Source organism: Abramis brama, assembly GCF_963993115.1.
Source record: "Abramis brama genome assembly, chromosome: 7".
Lineage (NCBI taxonomy): Eukaryota > Metazoa > Chordata > Actinopteri > Cypriniformes > Leuciscidae > Abramis > Abramis brama.
Window position 1 is genome coordinate 25884402 of NC_139969.1, and position 18598 is coordinate 25902999.

Consider the following 18598-nt stretch of genomic DNA (forward strand, 5'->3'; position numbering starts at 1 on the left):
ATTTGATCTTTTTTTTTTTTCTGAAATATTCTCAGAGTCACAAAAAGGCTGGAGCGATGTGGTTTGAGGCGGGACTCAGCTGGAAAGACTTTCTACTTGAAGATGAGGATGTCAATAAGTTTGTTACAGAGCAGGTACTGAAAGCTAAACATACTAAAATTAAAAAAATAATAATAATAATAACGGTGGTAGCTGTTGTGGTCAAACATCTTCACTGCACATGTTTGCTAGAAATGTATTTTTCCTAATCTTGGTTTTAATTTTTCTTGCAGTAATATTTGTATATATTGTAAATGCTTGCTTATGCATCCCCACACACTATATCTTTATGCTATATGTCTTCATGAGCCTGATGGTTATTAAAATGTCATATTTGCAGAAAATGGAGTTTACTCTGGGTGAGGAGTCCGAGAAGCCCAGTAAGAAAGAACTGACTGCTGAGGAGCTGAGTAAACATTTGGACAGGTTGTTACAGGAAAAAGCCAACAACCAGAGGATCTATGACTGGGTCGAGGTGAGCTTTTGTGCTTTGGCTGTGGTTCAAGCCCCTTTAATCAAACATTAAGGTATTGCAGCGATCTGCATTATGGGTGTAAGACTGTCTGCATAGGATGTGTACTGACTGGTGTTTCTCTCCTTTAAAGGCCAACCTGGATGAGCAGAAGATGAGCTCCAATCAGTTTTTGCGGGCCCTGATGACGTCAGTGTGTCAGTCTGCCATCATATGTGAGTGAATCCATCAAATGCAATCCACTTCCCTCACTTTAGTTTGACTTCAGATCTGAAATTTCACTGGCCTGTACTTGATGTTAATTGTGTGCATAAATGAACTGTTGTAGGTGAGAACCCCTACAAGGTGGATGGGGAGCAGATTACCCAAAGGGCCAAGCTGCTGCACAAGTACCTCTCTGATGAAACGAAGGAGCTGCAGGCACTCTACGCTCTCCAGGCTCTTATGGTGCAGATGGAGCAGCCGGCCAGTGAGTGGTGTTTGTTTTTTTCCTGGGGGGTTCAGCTTTAATGATTTGATTGATTTTGGTTTTATTGTGTTGTATTGTTAAACTATTGTAAATAAAATAATTTACCTTTTTTGGATATACACTGCTTTTCAAAAGTTTGGGGTCAGTAAGATTTATTTGAATGTTTTTGAAAAGCCCTAAGGCTGCTTTTATATGATCAAGAATACATTAAAAACATTAATATATTAAAATAGAAAACATTGTAATATTTCACAATATTTTCAAATGTAATGTATCTTTACTGTCACTTGATTAATTTAATGCAGTGGTCACAACTTTTCTGGATGAAGAGGCAAGATCTACCTATAGATTTGTCATTGCTGATTCCAAATTTTTTTTTTACAAGCAAATTGGCCAATTCCGATACCAGCTTACTTTAAAAAAACATTTGTTTTAAAGCAAATTTATTTGTTGTTGATTTGCTCTATAACATTCCAAGCGTTTTTTGGGCACTGCTGTAAAAAAGCAGCTGTGGTTATAAACACGACTTTATACAAGAAAATGCCATCAAACTTAACTTTTAAAATGTTAGTTTACGACTTAAACAAGTTTTTTTTTTTTTCTTGCTACTGCTGGCTTTTTAAACTCCTTTTGTTAAAGTTTAGTTGACTAGCATTGTCTGTTTTACCCAGATTTACTGCGCATGTTCTTCGACGCGCTGTACGATGAGGACGTGATCAAAGAGGATGCCTTCTACAAATGGGAGTCCAGCAAAGACCCGGCGGAGCAGCTGGGAAAGGGTGTGGCCCTGAAGTCAGTCACTGCCTTCTTCACTTGGTTACGGGAGGCTGAGTCCGAATCTGACAACAGCTAATCCTGAACTTTGCAAGCCCAGGTAGCACTGGAGAGAAACCGCTGCCAGGGACTGAGGAGGAGGATATCTGACAACAAAGTTGAACTTGGTCCTCATGAAGCCAATCTTATCTGTTCAGGGTGGCTCTTGACAGATACAAACTACAATCATTTCTCAGTCATTTCTTTTGCTCTCTATATCTCTTGTGGCTGATGTCCACCAAAAACCATAAAATTAAAAAAAAAAAAAATCTGCAGGACTGCTTAAACGTGTTAACAATTCATCGTCATTTATTTTTTATGAGAAATCTTGGGGGAAAAAGTACAAACCAACGCTGCTCTTACATGTTAATATAGATTTATATGCAACGTGGTATATGACGGACCAGACAGGATGTCATATATTGTATAGAGGGCTTGATGGCGATCATGTCCTTTAGGTTTGTAATTTCAGATCAAACACGGAGCTCTTACAGAAGTTTTTCTTTCGTGTGCGTGCGAGAGGATTCATGTTTTTAAATCTGCAAAGACAAAGGTATATGAGCTTAGTATTTGAATTCTCTAAGTGACGGATGAAATTTGCGTAGCGTTTGTATTTCGCCCTTTTTTGCTTCCTGTATCCTTTAGTAAGGGGTGGACCTGTTGAACTTCAGGACGATGGTCTTGGATGGACTTTGACCTTAGTGCTGCTGGATGAGGAGGGGTCCAAAATGCTTCCTATTAAGCCATCCATGTCCTGCTTCCTACCCCACACTTTTGCGTCTTACCTCTTGAAGAACTGATGGGGTCTTTCACGGAAGCCCTACTTAAGCAAGCCTGCAGTGGAATTTTAAGAGAAATCATTAAAACTTGAAGCATATATAAAAATCAACTTGATGAAATGACAGTAATGATCCTAAAGCCTTTTCTACTTGCAAAGTGGAAATACATTTCAGGAGCGTTCTATACATATGGAAATGTTTTTTTTCTTTTTTTTTTCTTTTCTTTTTTTTTCCAGAAATTAAAAGTTTAAAAATCTGATGTAATGCCATTTATTTTTTCCAAAAACAATGGCTGTTTCCCTGTATTTAAGATTTGTTTTCTTCCAGATGGTAAGAGGTGCTTACAATGATCCATTGATTAGTTTTATTGAAAAAAATGTGTAAATATTTTTTTGCTCTCTTTATTATTTAAGGAATTAAATGCTTTCACATCAAACTGGAAACGTTGGAGAGATGAAACATTGCAAATAATAAAAGATTATCAAGTTGCTTAGTAGAGCGTGTTTGAGGGAAGTGGAATCTGGGTGAAGGAATGTTTTTGTGATTTTCTGCAATGTGTGGTATTTTTGGTTCGGTTCCCTTTTGGACAAATGCAACTTTGGTGCTTTCAATCTGTAATGAGCCTTTGTGCCAGGAGGGGGTGTGCTTTACAGAATTTGCTCAAATGAAGGTTAGGGCTAGAGATGCAGTCAGGGTGGAAGTGAGGGGAGGAGCTTATGCAGTTAATGGGTTCACCAATCTCTGACTGCACGATCGTACACGTTTTGTTTTATTAAATGAGTCGTTTTCATGATTAACTATAAGCTCTGCCCCTCACTTATGTCCTGGTGCTAGGTCTATGCTGATAATGTTATGGGTCATTCCATAAAATTAGTGCCTTTTGAAAAGGTGCTCTTAAGTTAAGATTTCAAGAAATCTATCAGTGTTGGGAAACATGCTTAAAGTAGAGCTGATTTATTTTATTCCCATATTAGCATTTCCCATGCTAAATTAATTTTATCAGCTATTTACTGTGCAAAAATTAGGGCAATACGTTACCTAAATTGTCAAATATTAACAAAACTTCTTTGTAGCATAATATATAGCAAAAAATGTGCATATTAGCTAACAGAGTACCATTTGTTGAAGTTCAAACAGCATCAGAATGGGGAAGAAAGGTGATTTAAGTGACTTTGAATGAGGCATGGTTGTTGGTGCCAGATGGGCTGATCTGAGTATTTCAGAAACTGCTGACATGCTGGGATTTTCATGTACAAGAATTTCTACAGTTTGTCTGAAATTGTCAGAAAAAGAGAAAAGGTTCAGCGAGCGGCAGTTCTGTGGGCGAAAATGCCTTGCTGGTGTCAGGAGAATGGCCGGACTGGTTTGATCTGATAGGAAGGCAACAGTTACTCCTATTGCCTCGCGTTACAACCAAGGTAAACACACAACACGTCGAAACTTGAAGATGGGCTACAGCAGCAGAAGACACCGGGTGCTGCTCCTGTCAGCTAAGAATGGAGCTGAGGCTACAATTCACCAAAATTGGCCAAAAGAAGATTGGAAAAATGTTGCCTGGTCTGATGAGTCTCGATTTCTGCTGCAACATTTGGATGGTAGGGACAGAATTTGATGTAAACGGCATGAAAACATGGATCCATCCTGCCTTGTATCAACGGTGGTTGTGGTGTGATGGTGTGGTGGATATTTTCTTGGCACACTTTGGGGCCCTTAGTACCAGTGGAGCATTGTTTAAATCACACAGCCCCAGTATTGTTGCTGACTATATACACACACACAATTTGTCTTTAAGCACAAGTTAAAATATAACTAAACAAAAATATATATATGTATATATACACAATATATATATATTTTTTTCTTTTTTGATTAATATTTCAATTTGTGCTTAAAGACAAATTGTCAGTAGAGACAACCTGCCACAGAAGGTACAGATCCTCTAACAAGTTATTTTAAACCACAGCCTACCCTTGAGACAAGACTAGCTTATTACACTTTTCCATGTATCGCATGCACAGCTGCAGTTGTGGCTTCTGACTGCTGCTGAATTAAAGATTGTCTCTTCCTAGAACTGTGCTAAAAGGAGCAACACATTGTGGTCGTAGCTTCTCAACCTTGAAATGTTGAGATTTTAATGCGCTTACAGCACAGATAAATTGATGTGTCATTGTCTGAGACGACAAATCCATGTACTGTTCAATAATATGCTCAATATAAAGGCAACCATTTATTCAGAATGTGCTTTCCTAATCTTATAGGTTTAGGAAGCCATATAAGCTTATTAAAACACCTGAGTCTATGGGGTGAATAACATGTTTTCCATTATATTATCTCAGGTGCTATTATAAGTGAGAAGATGATAAGTTCTTAACCCAGAGAATGAAGATGTATTGAAACATCGGCATGCTGTAGGTATGGCAGTCCGTTTAAACATTTATTCCTTAAAAAATATTGTATTACTACTAGGTAATCCAAAGATGACAAGTGTTTTATTAAGTCTCAATAACGATTATAGTATCTGTAAAGCTAGTCACTTATCTATAAAGTAACCATGGTAATTTCATATAGGAAATATAACTTTTTCAAATCTAAATCAAAAATTAAGATAGGAAGTTTGTATAAATGTATGGCACCCAGCTCCAAGTCTCCATGTGTCTCTGGTGGTCCCACCCAGCTCCAAGTCTCCATGTGCCTCTGGTGGTCCCGCCCAGCTCCAAGTCTCCATGTGTCTCTGGTGGTCCCACCCAGCTCCAAGTCTCCATGTGTCTCTGGTGGTCCCGCCCAGCTCCAAGTCTCCATGTGTCTCTGGTGGTCCCGCCCAGCTCCAAGTCTCCATGTGTCTCTGGTGGTCCTGCCCAGCTCCACGTCTCTGGTGGTCCTGCCCAGCTCCAAGTCTCCATGTGTCTCTGGTGGGCCCGCCCAGCTCCAAGTCTCCATGTGTCTCTGGTGGTCCCGCCCAGCTCCAAGTCTCCATGTGTCTCTGGTGGTCCCGCCCAGCTCCAAGTCTCCATGTGTCTCTGGTGGTCCTGCCCAGCTCCAAGTCTCCATGTGTCTCTGGTGGTCCTGCCCAGCTCCAAGTCTCCATGTGTCTCTGGTGGGCCCGCCCAGCTCCAAGTCTCCTGTGTCTCCAGAGATCCTAGCCAGTCTCCCTCTCCCACCTCCTCTGCCTATAACAGACAGTTTCTCGGCCCTGCCTCCACTGTTTCCCTTCAGTCCCTCGGTTCCTCCTCTGACTCCACTATGCTATGTGGATCTGCCTTGGGTCTCCGGTTTCCAGCTCCACCTTGTCAAGAAGATCCCCAGCACAGCCTCCAGCCGGCGACCCAGTCACTCCACCTTGGCTCGTCGGCCAGTCGGCTCCACTTAAGCTGTCTATGAGAGCAAGCTGCAGTTACATTTTTCACCAGAGATTTACATTGGAAATTTGTGAGGCGCTGTAGAGCTGGGAAGGGCTCCGAGACCGGCTGCCCCGCTTTGTATTATTAATACATGCCTGCAGAATCCATGCACTACATTTTAAAATATCCTGCTCACTTAACGACTTAAAGGGCACCTATTGTGCAAAATTCACTTTTACATGGCATTTGAACAAATGTGTGTTGGCAGTGTGTGTACACAACCACCCTATAATGATAAAAATCCACATGCTTTTTTTTAAATCCCCATAAATCATAAGCACTGTCTTGGTTAAAACGCCTGTCAATCCACATTAGAGCGCCACCCTCAGGCTGAACAACGCAACCTCTGCCAAAAGTGTTCTGCATGTCTTCAACTATTAGAATATAAAGCTTAGAAAATGTTTATCATAAACTAGCACTAAGACCAAGAATCTGCCCTTCCTAAATTTACAGTCAGGTGCCGCTACTGGGTATAAATGTTAAAACGGCTTGCCATATAAGTTGCACTCATCGCTCAGGCTCTGTACGTGTGAAAGAGACTGTGTCTTTAAGAGAGCCGCATTACAGGTGGGATGACGCTGTCTGAGAGACTCAGTGTGCTGGGGACGATGTGTTTCGTGGGTTAACAGCAGCACTCATTTTTGCCCCTGTCTCTGATGCTCAAGAAAAGGTGGTGTCTATTATTCACTGCCGAAGACGGCTCCGCGATTCTTCTCTTCAGACCCAACGCTAATGCTGTATCCATGTGCAATGCTTTTGACAGCTTTACCCCAACTAAATCTAAAGGTACGTGTGGATTCCAAGTCAAATGCTCATCGATTATCGCTCGCACCATCAATGTTTTTGGTTTTGGTAACTGCAATGCATGTGTTGTTGCGCTGGTATTGCTGAGATCGCAATAGGCCGTCACGTACAATGCGTGAATAATATCACTGCTCGCCTGTTGCCAGGAAACAAACGCGTTGAGTTCTGTTGCTTAACTGTTGTTTATGAAAATGATCTGCTCGTCAATCAGTCAGTCAATTCTCCGGCCGCTGATGGACTTCGGGTCTTGTGTCCTGCCGTGTCTCCCTCACTTCTGTGATGGGATTTATTTATTAGGGCCTGATCCATCACCTTAAAGCGTTTAATTTTTCGCAAAATAACTAACACGTTATTTGTGTCATAATTGTCGTGCACGGGCTTCATAGACACAGATGGTAATTTCAGATCACTGCATTTGTATAGAATGATGCCAGTTATGTATTATGCCGAATGTAACAGTTTGGGGAGGGGAAACAGATTGAGGGAAAAAAATCAAATCGAACCAACCAAATCACAATAAATCGGATACAGCGGCACATTTCACAGAGCTGTGCCTGCGTGTTGTGCATGGTCAGTGGGAATTAATGATGCTCAGGGACAGATGGTTCATGGGTTACCTGTTGCTATAACGACCGGCCCTTATTATATTGCGTTAACTGCATTGTGTTGCTTTCCATGAATTGAGCTCAGGTGGCCCATTTTATGCGTTCTCCTTCACTGCAACTACATCTCTGTTGCAATTGCTGTTATACATTTGACCTTACAAGGCTAATTATGTTTAGGCAACATATTTATTTCATTTACAGACAGGCTACTGCTCGCTCGAGATGCTGCAGCTCATTTTTAGATTAAACAAATCTCATTCCATGAGCTCGTTCCCTCCATGACAATATCGGTGTTATTTATTTTTTTCTGCTTATTGTATGTCCTGTAGGCTATAGCCAATTCAGACTAATTATTATGGTATTGATTTTAATATAATTTTGACAGTACCAAGATATGCCATGTTTTTTGTTTGTTTTGGACAGGTATATGGTATGTTGTTTTCTTTTATGAAAGAAGTACCATACTTTAAGGTATATTTTTAGGAAATGTACTATAATGTCGTATTTTTTGGGCATGTACCATACTAATACTATGTTTCTAGACATTGTGCCATGCCGTGTTTTTAGTATTGGATATGGACCTTGGTATGATAGGCTTACACGGTTTTTGGACAGCATCATGGTAAACTGGCATAACGTAACTGACAAAACGAATAAGCACATTCTTAATAATATTAGGATAGAGTTCTATACCATGTATTATTGGACATGTAGGCTATCATGGTATGTTGCTTTCGTTTTTGAAAGTAGAGCCATGTATTATTCTTACCACAGGCTTCCAACTTTTGAGTTCCTGCTGGGGAATAATTATGCATGAGATTGGGATTACATATCGATTCATTAGGACTTGTACATGTATAGGCTACCTGTTCATTTTTCTCAAGAAAAAAAAAACTTTCTCAACAAATCTTGTAAACTATACAGGGAACCCTGCTATTAAAGGTGAAAATTAACAACTGATTTGTATACAATTGCATACATACTGTTTTTATAATTACATTATAGCTAACAATAACTCTTTAAATAAGAGTAAAAATATAATGTTTTATATATAGGCTATATATATATATATCTTTTTTTTTTTTCTCAACATGTTCAACATGAACACCCTCGGATGTTCAGTCATGTTTATTTCGTGCTATAACAACTAGTAATAAAGAGGAAGAGATGATCATTTCACACACGCTCATGCTTCGCTTTAACTGAGGCGCTACAGCAATCGTTCACGCCACATTAAAGAGCTGTATTTAAATTTGTATTACTAAAACTGTATTTCTGTCAGGACCACTATCGTCAAATTCGATTGACAATTAGCATACAGTTTGGATTGGTGGTACGGTTCCGTTCTGGGCAAGAACTACATGCGCATCCATGCAGCCTAGCATGGATAAGAGCAGGCAGAGCATTAATAACCCCTCTTAGGGTAAACAGAACAGAACCAACATGAATGTATTGCAGATATCATTAATCAAGATTTTAAAGTACACCATGATTCGAGAATTTATTCTGATTCAAGGGGAATCAGAATGCCATACTGACTGACGAGAGGAGGAGCTGGGGATGGATGAGGGTAATTAGCTCCTGAGAAACGGTGCTGATAATAATACTGAAGGAGCTTATATATGAATACAGTGATAGGCGTCGTATTCCTATAGGTAGACGTGGATTAGCTGAGAGTCAGCTGATGCGAGCTTGACTAACGTGACCTGCCAGAACTGACACTACGCTTAATTTATCGTTTGAATTTCGTAATAAAACTTACAAAACGTAAAAGCTGAGACTTTGTTTCATATCAAAAGCACCCTGAGCTGTCTTGTCTGTCAGCGTGTTATCTGTGTCCTCTTTGCTCCGCAATGTTTTTCACTGCGTGAGAAAATGGGAGAATAGATGTGTGGCGTGAAAGCATGAGAACAGTGCCAATTGCGTGAGTTGGCTCTGGCAGCCCTGCTTACCATGTTTTTGGGGATGTATCATGCTAAAACTGTGTTTCTGGATGTAGTGCCATGGTAATACCATGTTATTTTTGTAGGACATGTATTATTGTAACACCATGTTTTTTAGGTATGTACCATTCTAATACTATGTTTCTGGACAGTGTCATGGTAATACCATGTTTGGTTCTTCTTTTTTTGTATGTTTTGTGGTAATACTACACTTTTTGGACAAAGTACCATGGTAAAATGCCATGCAAACATTCTGAAAGTGTGTCTGGATATTTTATTTTTAATTGTCCTGCAGCTCTTCTTGGAAGGCTGAATGACATGATGAGCAGGGTGAGTGTTACTCAGTACCATCATGGTACTGAATCATTACCATATCAAAGTACCATGGTATTAGCAGATACCAGTGTAATGAAGTAAAATGAGCCCAAATCTTGTGGTTTAAGCTTAATTGACCTCATTATGATATCCGTGGCCCGTTTCTGTCTCTCTCTGCTGTGACTGCTAACCCCAAATCACGCAGAGATATTTGACCCACATACGGCACTGAAACATGGCAGGCAGTTGGTGCCTCTGCAAATCTTCTTCAGTGGCAGCTTTTCTTATGGGCTTTAGCGGACAATCTGTCTTAATCATATCTACCTTCGTCCTAGACTCAGAACCACCTGTGTGCTTCATTTTAGGGTGGACATAGCTTAAATGCTGTGTGACACAGTGGCCTACTTTTGTGTTGGTGGTTTGCGAATCCTTTACCTCACCTGATTATTTGAAAATGGAAACTGGATCTGTGTTGTTGAAAGGTTTGCAGTACAAGGACTACAAATAGCCGCCTCATCTCTCATCAGACACATCAGTTCTCTTTTTAAACCAATAGATGTCACTTGTCAATTCAGATTTCCATCATGTAAACCATTAAAGTCAAATGCCAGAGGTCATAAGCCCCCAGCTGTGGCCAGATTTTTTTTTATCATCTTGAGGGCTTTAGGCTAATATTATCTGACATGGCAGTGAATGCTGTTGTTTGCAAATTAACAAGCCACAAAAGAGGCTTGATCGGCCAAATATGTCTGAGCCATCAGCTGCTTAGATTATTAATGCCACAGTGTAGCGGATCTCTCACAGAACCATTTGAACAGCCCACGCACCTAACATATGCTTCAGCTTGAATGAGTGCAAGTGAATTGTCAAAGGGTTAATTGTGGATTAGGCATCTGTTTCTGAGGCGGAGCTTGAGTCGGCGCTGACTTTAGAGCCTTACATTCATGTGGAGCTCTTGTAGTTTGGTATTTGTGTCTTGACTGGAAAACGTAGCCTTCTTAATGTGTCCATTCATACAGCGAGAGAGACATGTCAGGAGATGTCAAAGGGTAAGAGAACCAATTGGTGAGGGTATTGGAACCAATGGTTTATGGGGGTATTTGCTATGTTGACAATAATTCCCAACCAGGAGTGCACATACTGTACCCCAGTGGGTATATAGCAGGTTACAGGGGACACTTGGAAAGAAATTGTGTGTTTGACATTTGTAGCCGGATATATATGCAATGTAGTGAGTTTGTTTATTCACCCACCACTGTACTGATTGTTTTTAAATAGACTGTATATATATATATAGTACTGTGCAAAAGTCTTAGGCATGTTAATATATTAAAAAAATGGTTTTAAGTCAGTTATTCATATCTTTTGCTGTGTGTCAGTAGGAAATACCAGTTTACATTTCTAAACATTCATTTTGCCATTAATTGTAATAATCCAGTGAGATTTGTGTATGCACAAGGAGTCTGACAACAGCCAGGATGATCTGATCTCACCATCATCGAGTCTGTCTGTGATTACATGAAGAAACAGAAAAAACTGAGACAGACTAAATCCAGAAGAACTGCGGGAACGTCTCCGAGATGCTTGAAGAAACCTTCCTGCAAAGCTACAGTACTGTGAAAAGTACTGGCACTTGTGTTAAAATGCTGTAAAGTGAGAATGCTTTCAAAAATAAAATCACAAATTTAATTTATTTATGATTTAACTTCTATTAACTAATTCAATATATGGTGTAACGACCCTTTGCGTTTAAAACAGCTTTTGTTGCGCATAGTTTTTCAGGTAGCTTTGCAGGAAGGTTTCTTCAAGCGTCTTGGAGACGTTCCCGCAGTTCTTCTGGATTTAGTCTGTCTCAGTTTTTTCTGTTTCTTCATGTAATCACAGACGGACTCGATGATGGTGAGATCAGATTATACCGGCTGTTGTCAGATTCCTTGTGCATACACAAATCTCACTGAATTATTACAATTAATGGCAAAAAGAATGTTGGAAATGTAAACTGATATTTCCTACTGACACACTACAGCAAAAGATATAAATAACTGACTTAAAACTATTTTTTTTGGGGGGGGGATATTAACATGCCTTAGACTTTTGCACAGTACTGTATATATATATATATATATATATATATATATATATATATATATATATATATATATATATATATGTATATATAAAATAACATATATCAGTGTCACATGATCCTTCAAACATGACTAAAACATTCTAATCGCTTCTTCCATTTTGTCTTTGAACTTGCTTTCTCAGGTTGATGACCCTGTTGATATGCTCCCCAAGTCAAGAAAAGCTCTTAGCATCCAGGAAATTGCAGCTCTGGCCAGATCATCATTTAATGGTAAGGATTTAAATACCTGTAGCTTCATTCCTCATAAGCCTTTATGCATGTTAGTAACACTGAGTTAATCAGTCTTTACCACCAATCCCCTGTGTCTTCCCTACCAGGCATCTCACAGGTGGTGAAGGATCACGTGACCAAACCCACGGCCATGGCTCAGGGTCGGGTGGCTCATCTGATTGAGTGGAAGGGCTGGTCTAGGCCCTTAGACCCTCCATCTGCCACACTGCAGTCCCACTTTAACTCCTACTCCCATCTCAGCGAGGGCGAACAGGAGGCCCGGTTTGCAGCAGGTGCGTGTTTTACAGCTGTGCATCTCTCACTGCTGATGAAGTGGTTTTTATTTGATAACCCTAAATGTACAAATATATTGCTGCCTGGGTGTTTATACATGGGCTGTTGCCAAATAATGTGGATGTTAAATTTATTACTCAACATCAGTATTTTCACATTTGCATGAATGTATAAGATAAACTGTATATTTAGGTGCTGCTTCCATTTTTTTAAGGTTGCACAGTTTTATCATTATTATTGATAAAAATAATTCATAATAATAACAATTATAAATATAATAATCTTATACATTCTTTATAATAATTATAGAAATTTCTATCAAAAGTTATTATAAATGTATTAATCATTAACAATTATGTATTAATAATTTATTAAGTCATATTTATTAACATTAATTAATATTGTGAAATATTATTACAATTCTATTTTAATATATTTTAAAATGTAATTTATTCCTGTGATGCAAAGCTGAATTTTGGATGTGATCTTTATTACTCAAATTATAATAAATAATATAATAATAATAATCAGCTTATGTGAGGTCAAAAACTGCACTCATAATAATAATAATAACGATTACAAATATTATAATATCATACATTATTTTGCTTAATCTTTAGAAAATAGTTATAATGTAAATAAAACTAATACAACTATTTGATTTACCAAACTTCTAAAATTATGGAAGAGATTGTAGAATATTATATTGTATTAAAATATATATAATAATAATCTAAGTCTGCATTATTAATTATGACAAACAGTTAATGTTATTATTTTTATTATTATTAATGTAATTACTGTAATTACTGCAATAATTGTAATAATGACTATTACATAATATTCTACATTCTCTTCCACAATTTTAAAACTTTGGTAAATAAAATAGTTTTATTAATTGTATAATAAAAGTCTGTGAACAGTGCATGTGTGTATAAATATATATATATATATATATGTGTGTGTGTGTGTGTGTGTGTGTGTGATTGATTGATATTATTAATGCAGTTATTATATATATTATATATTCATTATAATTAATATTAACAATTATAAAATTAATAACTGCAAATATATAGTTAGCATAAAACAATTTTTTTTTATGTTTTTATTTTATAATACTATATTTAATTTTATTAAAGTGTTTATTATTATTATTATAACATGAATATATTTTATGCAGCAGGAATCCGATCAGGTGTCAGTCAACTTTGGCCCCTCCATCATGTGCCAGCTAAAGGCTTTTAGACTCAGCAGATGGTGTTAAATTAGATTACACAGTCACACAGTTACACCTGCTGCTGATCCTGCATGTCAGTTTACTTCATTCCTGTCTTCTAGCTCTCCTCCTTTTACTTTACTTTTCCCCGCAGCTTTTACACTCTACTACATGTTTGGCTGTCATCAGTTTCCTGAGCTGCTGAGATAGGATGGCATTTAACTTGCATTTAGCACAGCAAAACTCGAGTCTCAGCAGCAGAGTTTGTTTAAACACAAAGAGAACAAAAAGCCTCACCAGAAGGCTTGTCTGTTTAATTAGCGCCTTTTTGTAAAGTCCAGTGTCATCCGATAAGATTCTTCTTATTTTCTTTAGGTGTGGCTGAGCAGTTTGCCATTGCAGAGGCGAAGCTCCGCGCCTGGACCTCTGTAGATGAGGAGGAGATGGACGAAGAGTCATATGAAGAAGATCCTCCTCTATTTGACCAGCCAATCACAACTCTGAACTCAGGTGAGCGTCACCCTCAGTGGCCCTAGCCACAAATAAAAATCTATGAACAAATGTGCTAATTTGTTTTGTTTGCTAGCAAAATATCAAAGCGAATGTTCATACTGTAACATTCAAAAACTCAGGATTTTTTTTTTGTTAAAGAAATTAATAGTTTTTTTCAGCAAGGATGTATTAAATTAATCAAAAGTGAAAGTTAAGACATTAATAATCTTACAAAAGATTTCTGATTCAAATAAATGCTGTTCTTTTTAACTTTCTATTCAAGAATTATGAAAAAAATGTATCCTGGTTTCCTCAAAAATATTAAGCAGCACAACCTTCTTCAACATTGATGATACTAAGAAATGTTTCTTGAGCGGCAAATCATCATATTATAATGATCTCTGAAGGATCATTTGACACTGAAGACTGGAGTAATGATGCTAAACAATCTTCTTTTCCATCACAGGAATAAATTACATTTTAAAATATTTATAGTATATGTATATAATATATTTAATATATATATATTTTATATATATTTTAAATTGCAAGATTATTTACAATATATGAACAAATAAATGCAGTCTTGCTGAGCATGAGAGACTTCCTTCAAAAACATAAAACAAATTAACAACCCCAAATTTTGATCAGTAGTGTATATTTGAAAGGTGAAAAGCTCAAGCACACTTTTCAATCAAAACATTAAACAAAAGGAAGTTTGTTGGGTTTCAAAATATGAAGCCTTAAATATATTGTTCGAAATTAAGGAAAAAAGTCTTGGACAATTTCTGGTTGTCAAACTATGTGTAACATGTAAAATAATGAGCTACACAAAGTTGACTTCATACTTCATAATTCCACAAAAAAAAAGAAAAAAGATTTCCATATCAGTTAAAATAATTGAAAACGTGTCTCAGAAAAGTGAAGTTAGTTATGAGAAAATCTCTGTTTTGTATTTTCATTTGCCACTTGGTTTGGTATTTTGTATGTTATGCAGTGACGTGCCAAAAAGTGTCCAGATACAGTTTGCAAACTTTGTATATTTGCGTTTCCTTAGATGTCACAGTGAATGTCTTTTTTTGGAACATAAGTCTTGTCTTTTCATTCATCTCTTCTGTTTTTTCTGCTTAATTTATTCTTTTTTGGTACCATTTGTCCTTCATGTCTTCTTTCTGTCCATGTCCGTCTTCTTTTCTACTTCTGTCCTCTCCGACCTGTATCTATAGGGAATTCTCACACTTTGCTCCTCCCTCAGATGCTGTATTATCCAATCAAAGCAGCCCAGTGCCAAATCAGGCTGAGACAGACGTCGCCGAAATCCCGCTCGGTCAGTCGGACACCGAGCGGAGTGTGCAGGGACCCTGCTACGCCCAAACAGACACCGACGACCTGCTCATCTCAGAAGAAGTGCCACCGCATGCCCGAGAACTCCTGCTTTCGGAAGGGGAGGGCGACAGGGCGACGTGTGCGGTTCACAAACCAGACCGCAGGCCTTTGTGGAGCAAGGGAGACTCCTGCTACTACTCCACCTCCTACTCCGAGTCTGGCCTCTCACCCGAGGAGGAGGATGGAAGAGATGTGGAGGAAGGGGAGGACAACGTCTTTCAGGAAGTCATCCGCTGGTACAGACACTGCCGAAGCATCTCTGATACCTCTGGAGCCGTGTCTTTTGATGAGGAAGAGGAGGAGGAGGAGGAGGAAGAACAGGAAGAAGGTTCCAAGCAGTGACGCTTGTGCTCTCGCTCGCCCTTTTGTCTCGGTCCCTTTGTAGTAACCCTTCTGTGAAGTGTTTGTCCAGTCTGTTATGCATTCAGACACGATGGCTTGTTTTTCTTCTCCATACATTTAAAGGGATAGTTTATCTAAAAATGAGAATTCAGTCACCATTTACTCTCCCTCATGTCCACTTAAACAAAACTGAAAAATTCTGCCTTTAATCATATATATATATATATATATATATATATATATAATTTCAAGCAATTAAAATGTGTTTATAATGTGTTTATGGTTTTATTTTTAATGATAATAACTCTGGTTCAAGCTGCTGAAAGTGATGGTGACTATGGCTGTCAAGCAATGACTTAAATTTGAGTCTGTTTGTCACATAAAGTTCCATTGGACCACTTATGATACTTTTATGGTGCTTATTTGAAGGTCACCGTTGGCTTTCATTGTATAGAAAAGAGCAGCATGAACATTTGTCAAAACGTCTTCTTTTGTGTTCCACTGAGGATAAAAACCGCGAGTAACTGAGGACAGAATTTCTATTTTAGAGAGAACTACCCCTTTAATCTGTTCCTCTCTTTCCCTGCTTCTTCATTTGAAATGAGCGTTCAAGAAATCTTCAGTGTGACATTATGATAGTGACATTATGATGACAGTTTCCAGTGAAACGCTCATTACCTGTGCTCTTGGTGTATTCAGCAGCTTCGCCGTTTGTCGCATATCTGTGACGACACATCAAGAGACTGGAATATCTCTGTGAGGAACATGGTTTTAAACGTTTTTCTTCCGTGACCATTCAAAAGTGACATAATGCTCATAGTAAGATGACGTTAAAACTTCAGGGCCGCAGGTTTCCTAAGGGACATACAAAGCCCACTTCTTTATTTTTTGGGGGGGGGGGGGGGGGGTTAGATGTCACGCTGCAACTGCTCGTGTGTCTCGGCTTATTGCTCCAGAACGGTTGAGGTGCAGGAAGGTTTCTGCTTTGATGCAGCGTTGTAACTATGAATAGAATGTGCCTGTTATTATGATCACTGTGTGATGTATATTACCAAACTATGGAAGGCCATTTCTGCCACAAACGGGAAAAAAAAGACATGCTTTGGTAAATCATGCCATTAGAAGTTGAAATTATGACATTATGACAGACTAAGTCATATTTATGAAATGAAAAGTTTAAATTATTACAGAGACATATAAGTCAGAATTATGACATAAAAAGTAAATTATGTCAAAATTGACATACTAAGTTGAAATTGAGTCGGAATCATGACATCATTTATGAGATGAAAAGTCAAAATTATGACAAAAATCCTAATTATGAGATAAAAAGTCAATTATAAGACGAAACTCATAAAGAAAATTGACACGTCATTATGACATTGTCATATTTTTGACAATTTGAATTTTTGTCATAATTATTCTAATTTTGACCTGTCATAATTTTGACTTTTTTTATCTCACAATAATGCCTTAGTATCTTGTAATTTCAACTCATTTTATAATTATATCTTTTTTATGTCGCAATTGATTTGCCAAAGCATTATTCTTTTCTTATGTGGCAGAAATGGCCTTCCATACCAAACTGAGTGAGAATCCTCAACCATATTTCTTTCCTTTTTTGCCACCCTTTTCCTCCCTATCTGCACTTCATTAGATGTTTGATTTGTGATTGGCTGCTAAATGAACAGGTTTTTTTTTGGTTTTTTTGAAGATACTAGTTTAACCTTGACATGCAGCTACAGTAAAACAGTAGACAGAAAGAATATGTTGCCTTTCCGAACTGCATTCGTTCATTGCAGAAGCATGTGGAAGGGCAGTGTAAATTCATAACCAACCACGTTTTTGTCATCTTTATCCCATATATGGACCGGTAATGTCATGATGTTCATTGATGTGAATGTGTGAATCTCCCCAAAAAGTTTTTTTTTTATTGTTTGTACAGAAAATGTCAGAGGTCAAATGTGAGAATTATGATTGCATTAAAGTTATGTGTATATTCATACGTTTCACTGCTTAATCATTACATATTGCAGCGGCAATGTCAAAAAACAAACAAACAAAAAAAGTATTTTTGTCATGTTTTCTAAAAAAGCAGCAAAAATTACATATTAAGTGAGTGCTGTAGGCTATATCTTGAATATTTTACTTCAGTATTTATTAAAGGTGAACTATGTAAGATTTTTGCAGTAAAACATCCAAAAACCACTAGGCCAGTGTTATATATTTTGTTTAGTTGATTACTTTCAATATCCCAAATGCTTCCAACTATTTGTAAATCGTTAGAAAATTGTGATTTTAACCAAGGAACCGGGACGTGTGAGCAGCATAGACAGTAAAAGAAATGGACACAGCGACCCCATTGGATTCAACAGAGAAAAGTGAAGTCAATTAGAAGCACTCACTTCCTGATGGCTGAGCGTACTGCGCAGCCTCAAACTGAGCTTGACGACGTAGATGTGACGTGAGCAACCCGTCTGTCTTCTAGTAGCTGTGCCAAGAGAAATCTGAATCATTCCCTTCCGAAACTTGCAGAGACAGAGAGTGTGAGTAGGAGGTGTCCGTGAGCTAGGAGCAGGAGCAACTTTTGCTAAGTATTCTGATTAATTATTTTGTCATTTTGCCTCCACGTCCCCCCGATTGCCCGCGAGCTTCTCCTCCTGTCCATACGGTAATCTCTCTACTGTGCGACAGAGTCTCGCACGGTTATGACGCAATCGTTAGCCTATTTTTACAAAAACTGCTTCTACGGGGCCATAACGTAAGATACAAGGTAATGGAGTCTTTTATACATTTTTGTGTTTCTTTAGAAATAAATAATGGACAAATGGAGTCTTTAAACGCCTTGGATGTAAAGTTATTCGCTGTC

General features: G+C 38.1%; 2 protein-coding genes across 5 annotated transcripts in view; both read left to right on the forward strand.

Moving 5' to 3' along the window:
• The window catches only part of eif4g1a (eukaryotic translation initiation factor 4 gamma, 1a), a 32550-nt gene extending 29489 nt beyond the window's left edge, over positions 1-3061 (forward strand). For all 4 annotated transcript variants that reach the window (XM_084119461.1, XM_084119462.1, XM_084119460.1 and 1 more), the window contains 5 exons: positions 36-134; positions 380-514; positions 645-726; positions 840-980; positions 1652-3061. In XM_084119461.1, the coding sequence (XP_083975587.1) occupies positions 36-134; positions 380-514; positions 645-726; positions 840-980; positions 1652-1833 (639 nt within the window). In that variant the 3' untranslated portion in view covers positions 1834-3061. The remainder of the gene's footprint in view (positions 1-35; positions 135-379; positions 515-644; positions 727-839; positions 981-1651) is intronic.
• A 3458-nt stretch (positions 3062-6519) lies between these two features.
• On the forward strand, positions 6520-17732 carry fam131aa (family with sequence similarity 131 member Aa). Its single transcript, XM_084121099.1, has 5 exons — positions 6520-6756; positions 11909-11996; positions 12104-12289; positions 13885-14019; positions 15257-17732. The coding sequence occupies exons 1-5, from the start codon at positions 6703-6705 to the stop codon at positions 15727-15729; spliced, it is 936 nt and encodes a 311-aa protein (XP_083977225.1). The 5' UTR covers positions 6520-6702; the 3' UTR covers positions 15730-17732.
• The last annotated feature ends 866 nt before the right edge of the window (positions 17733-18598 follow it).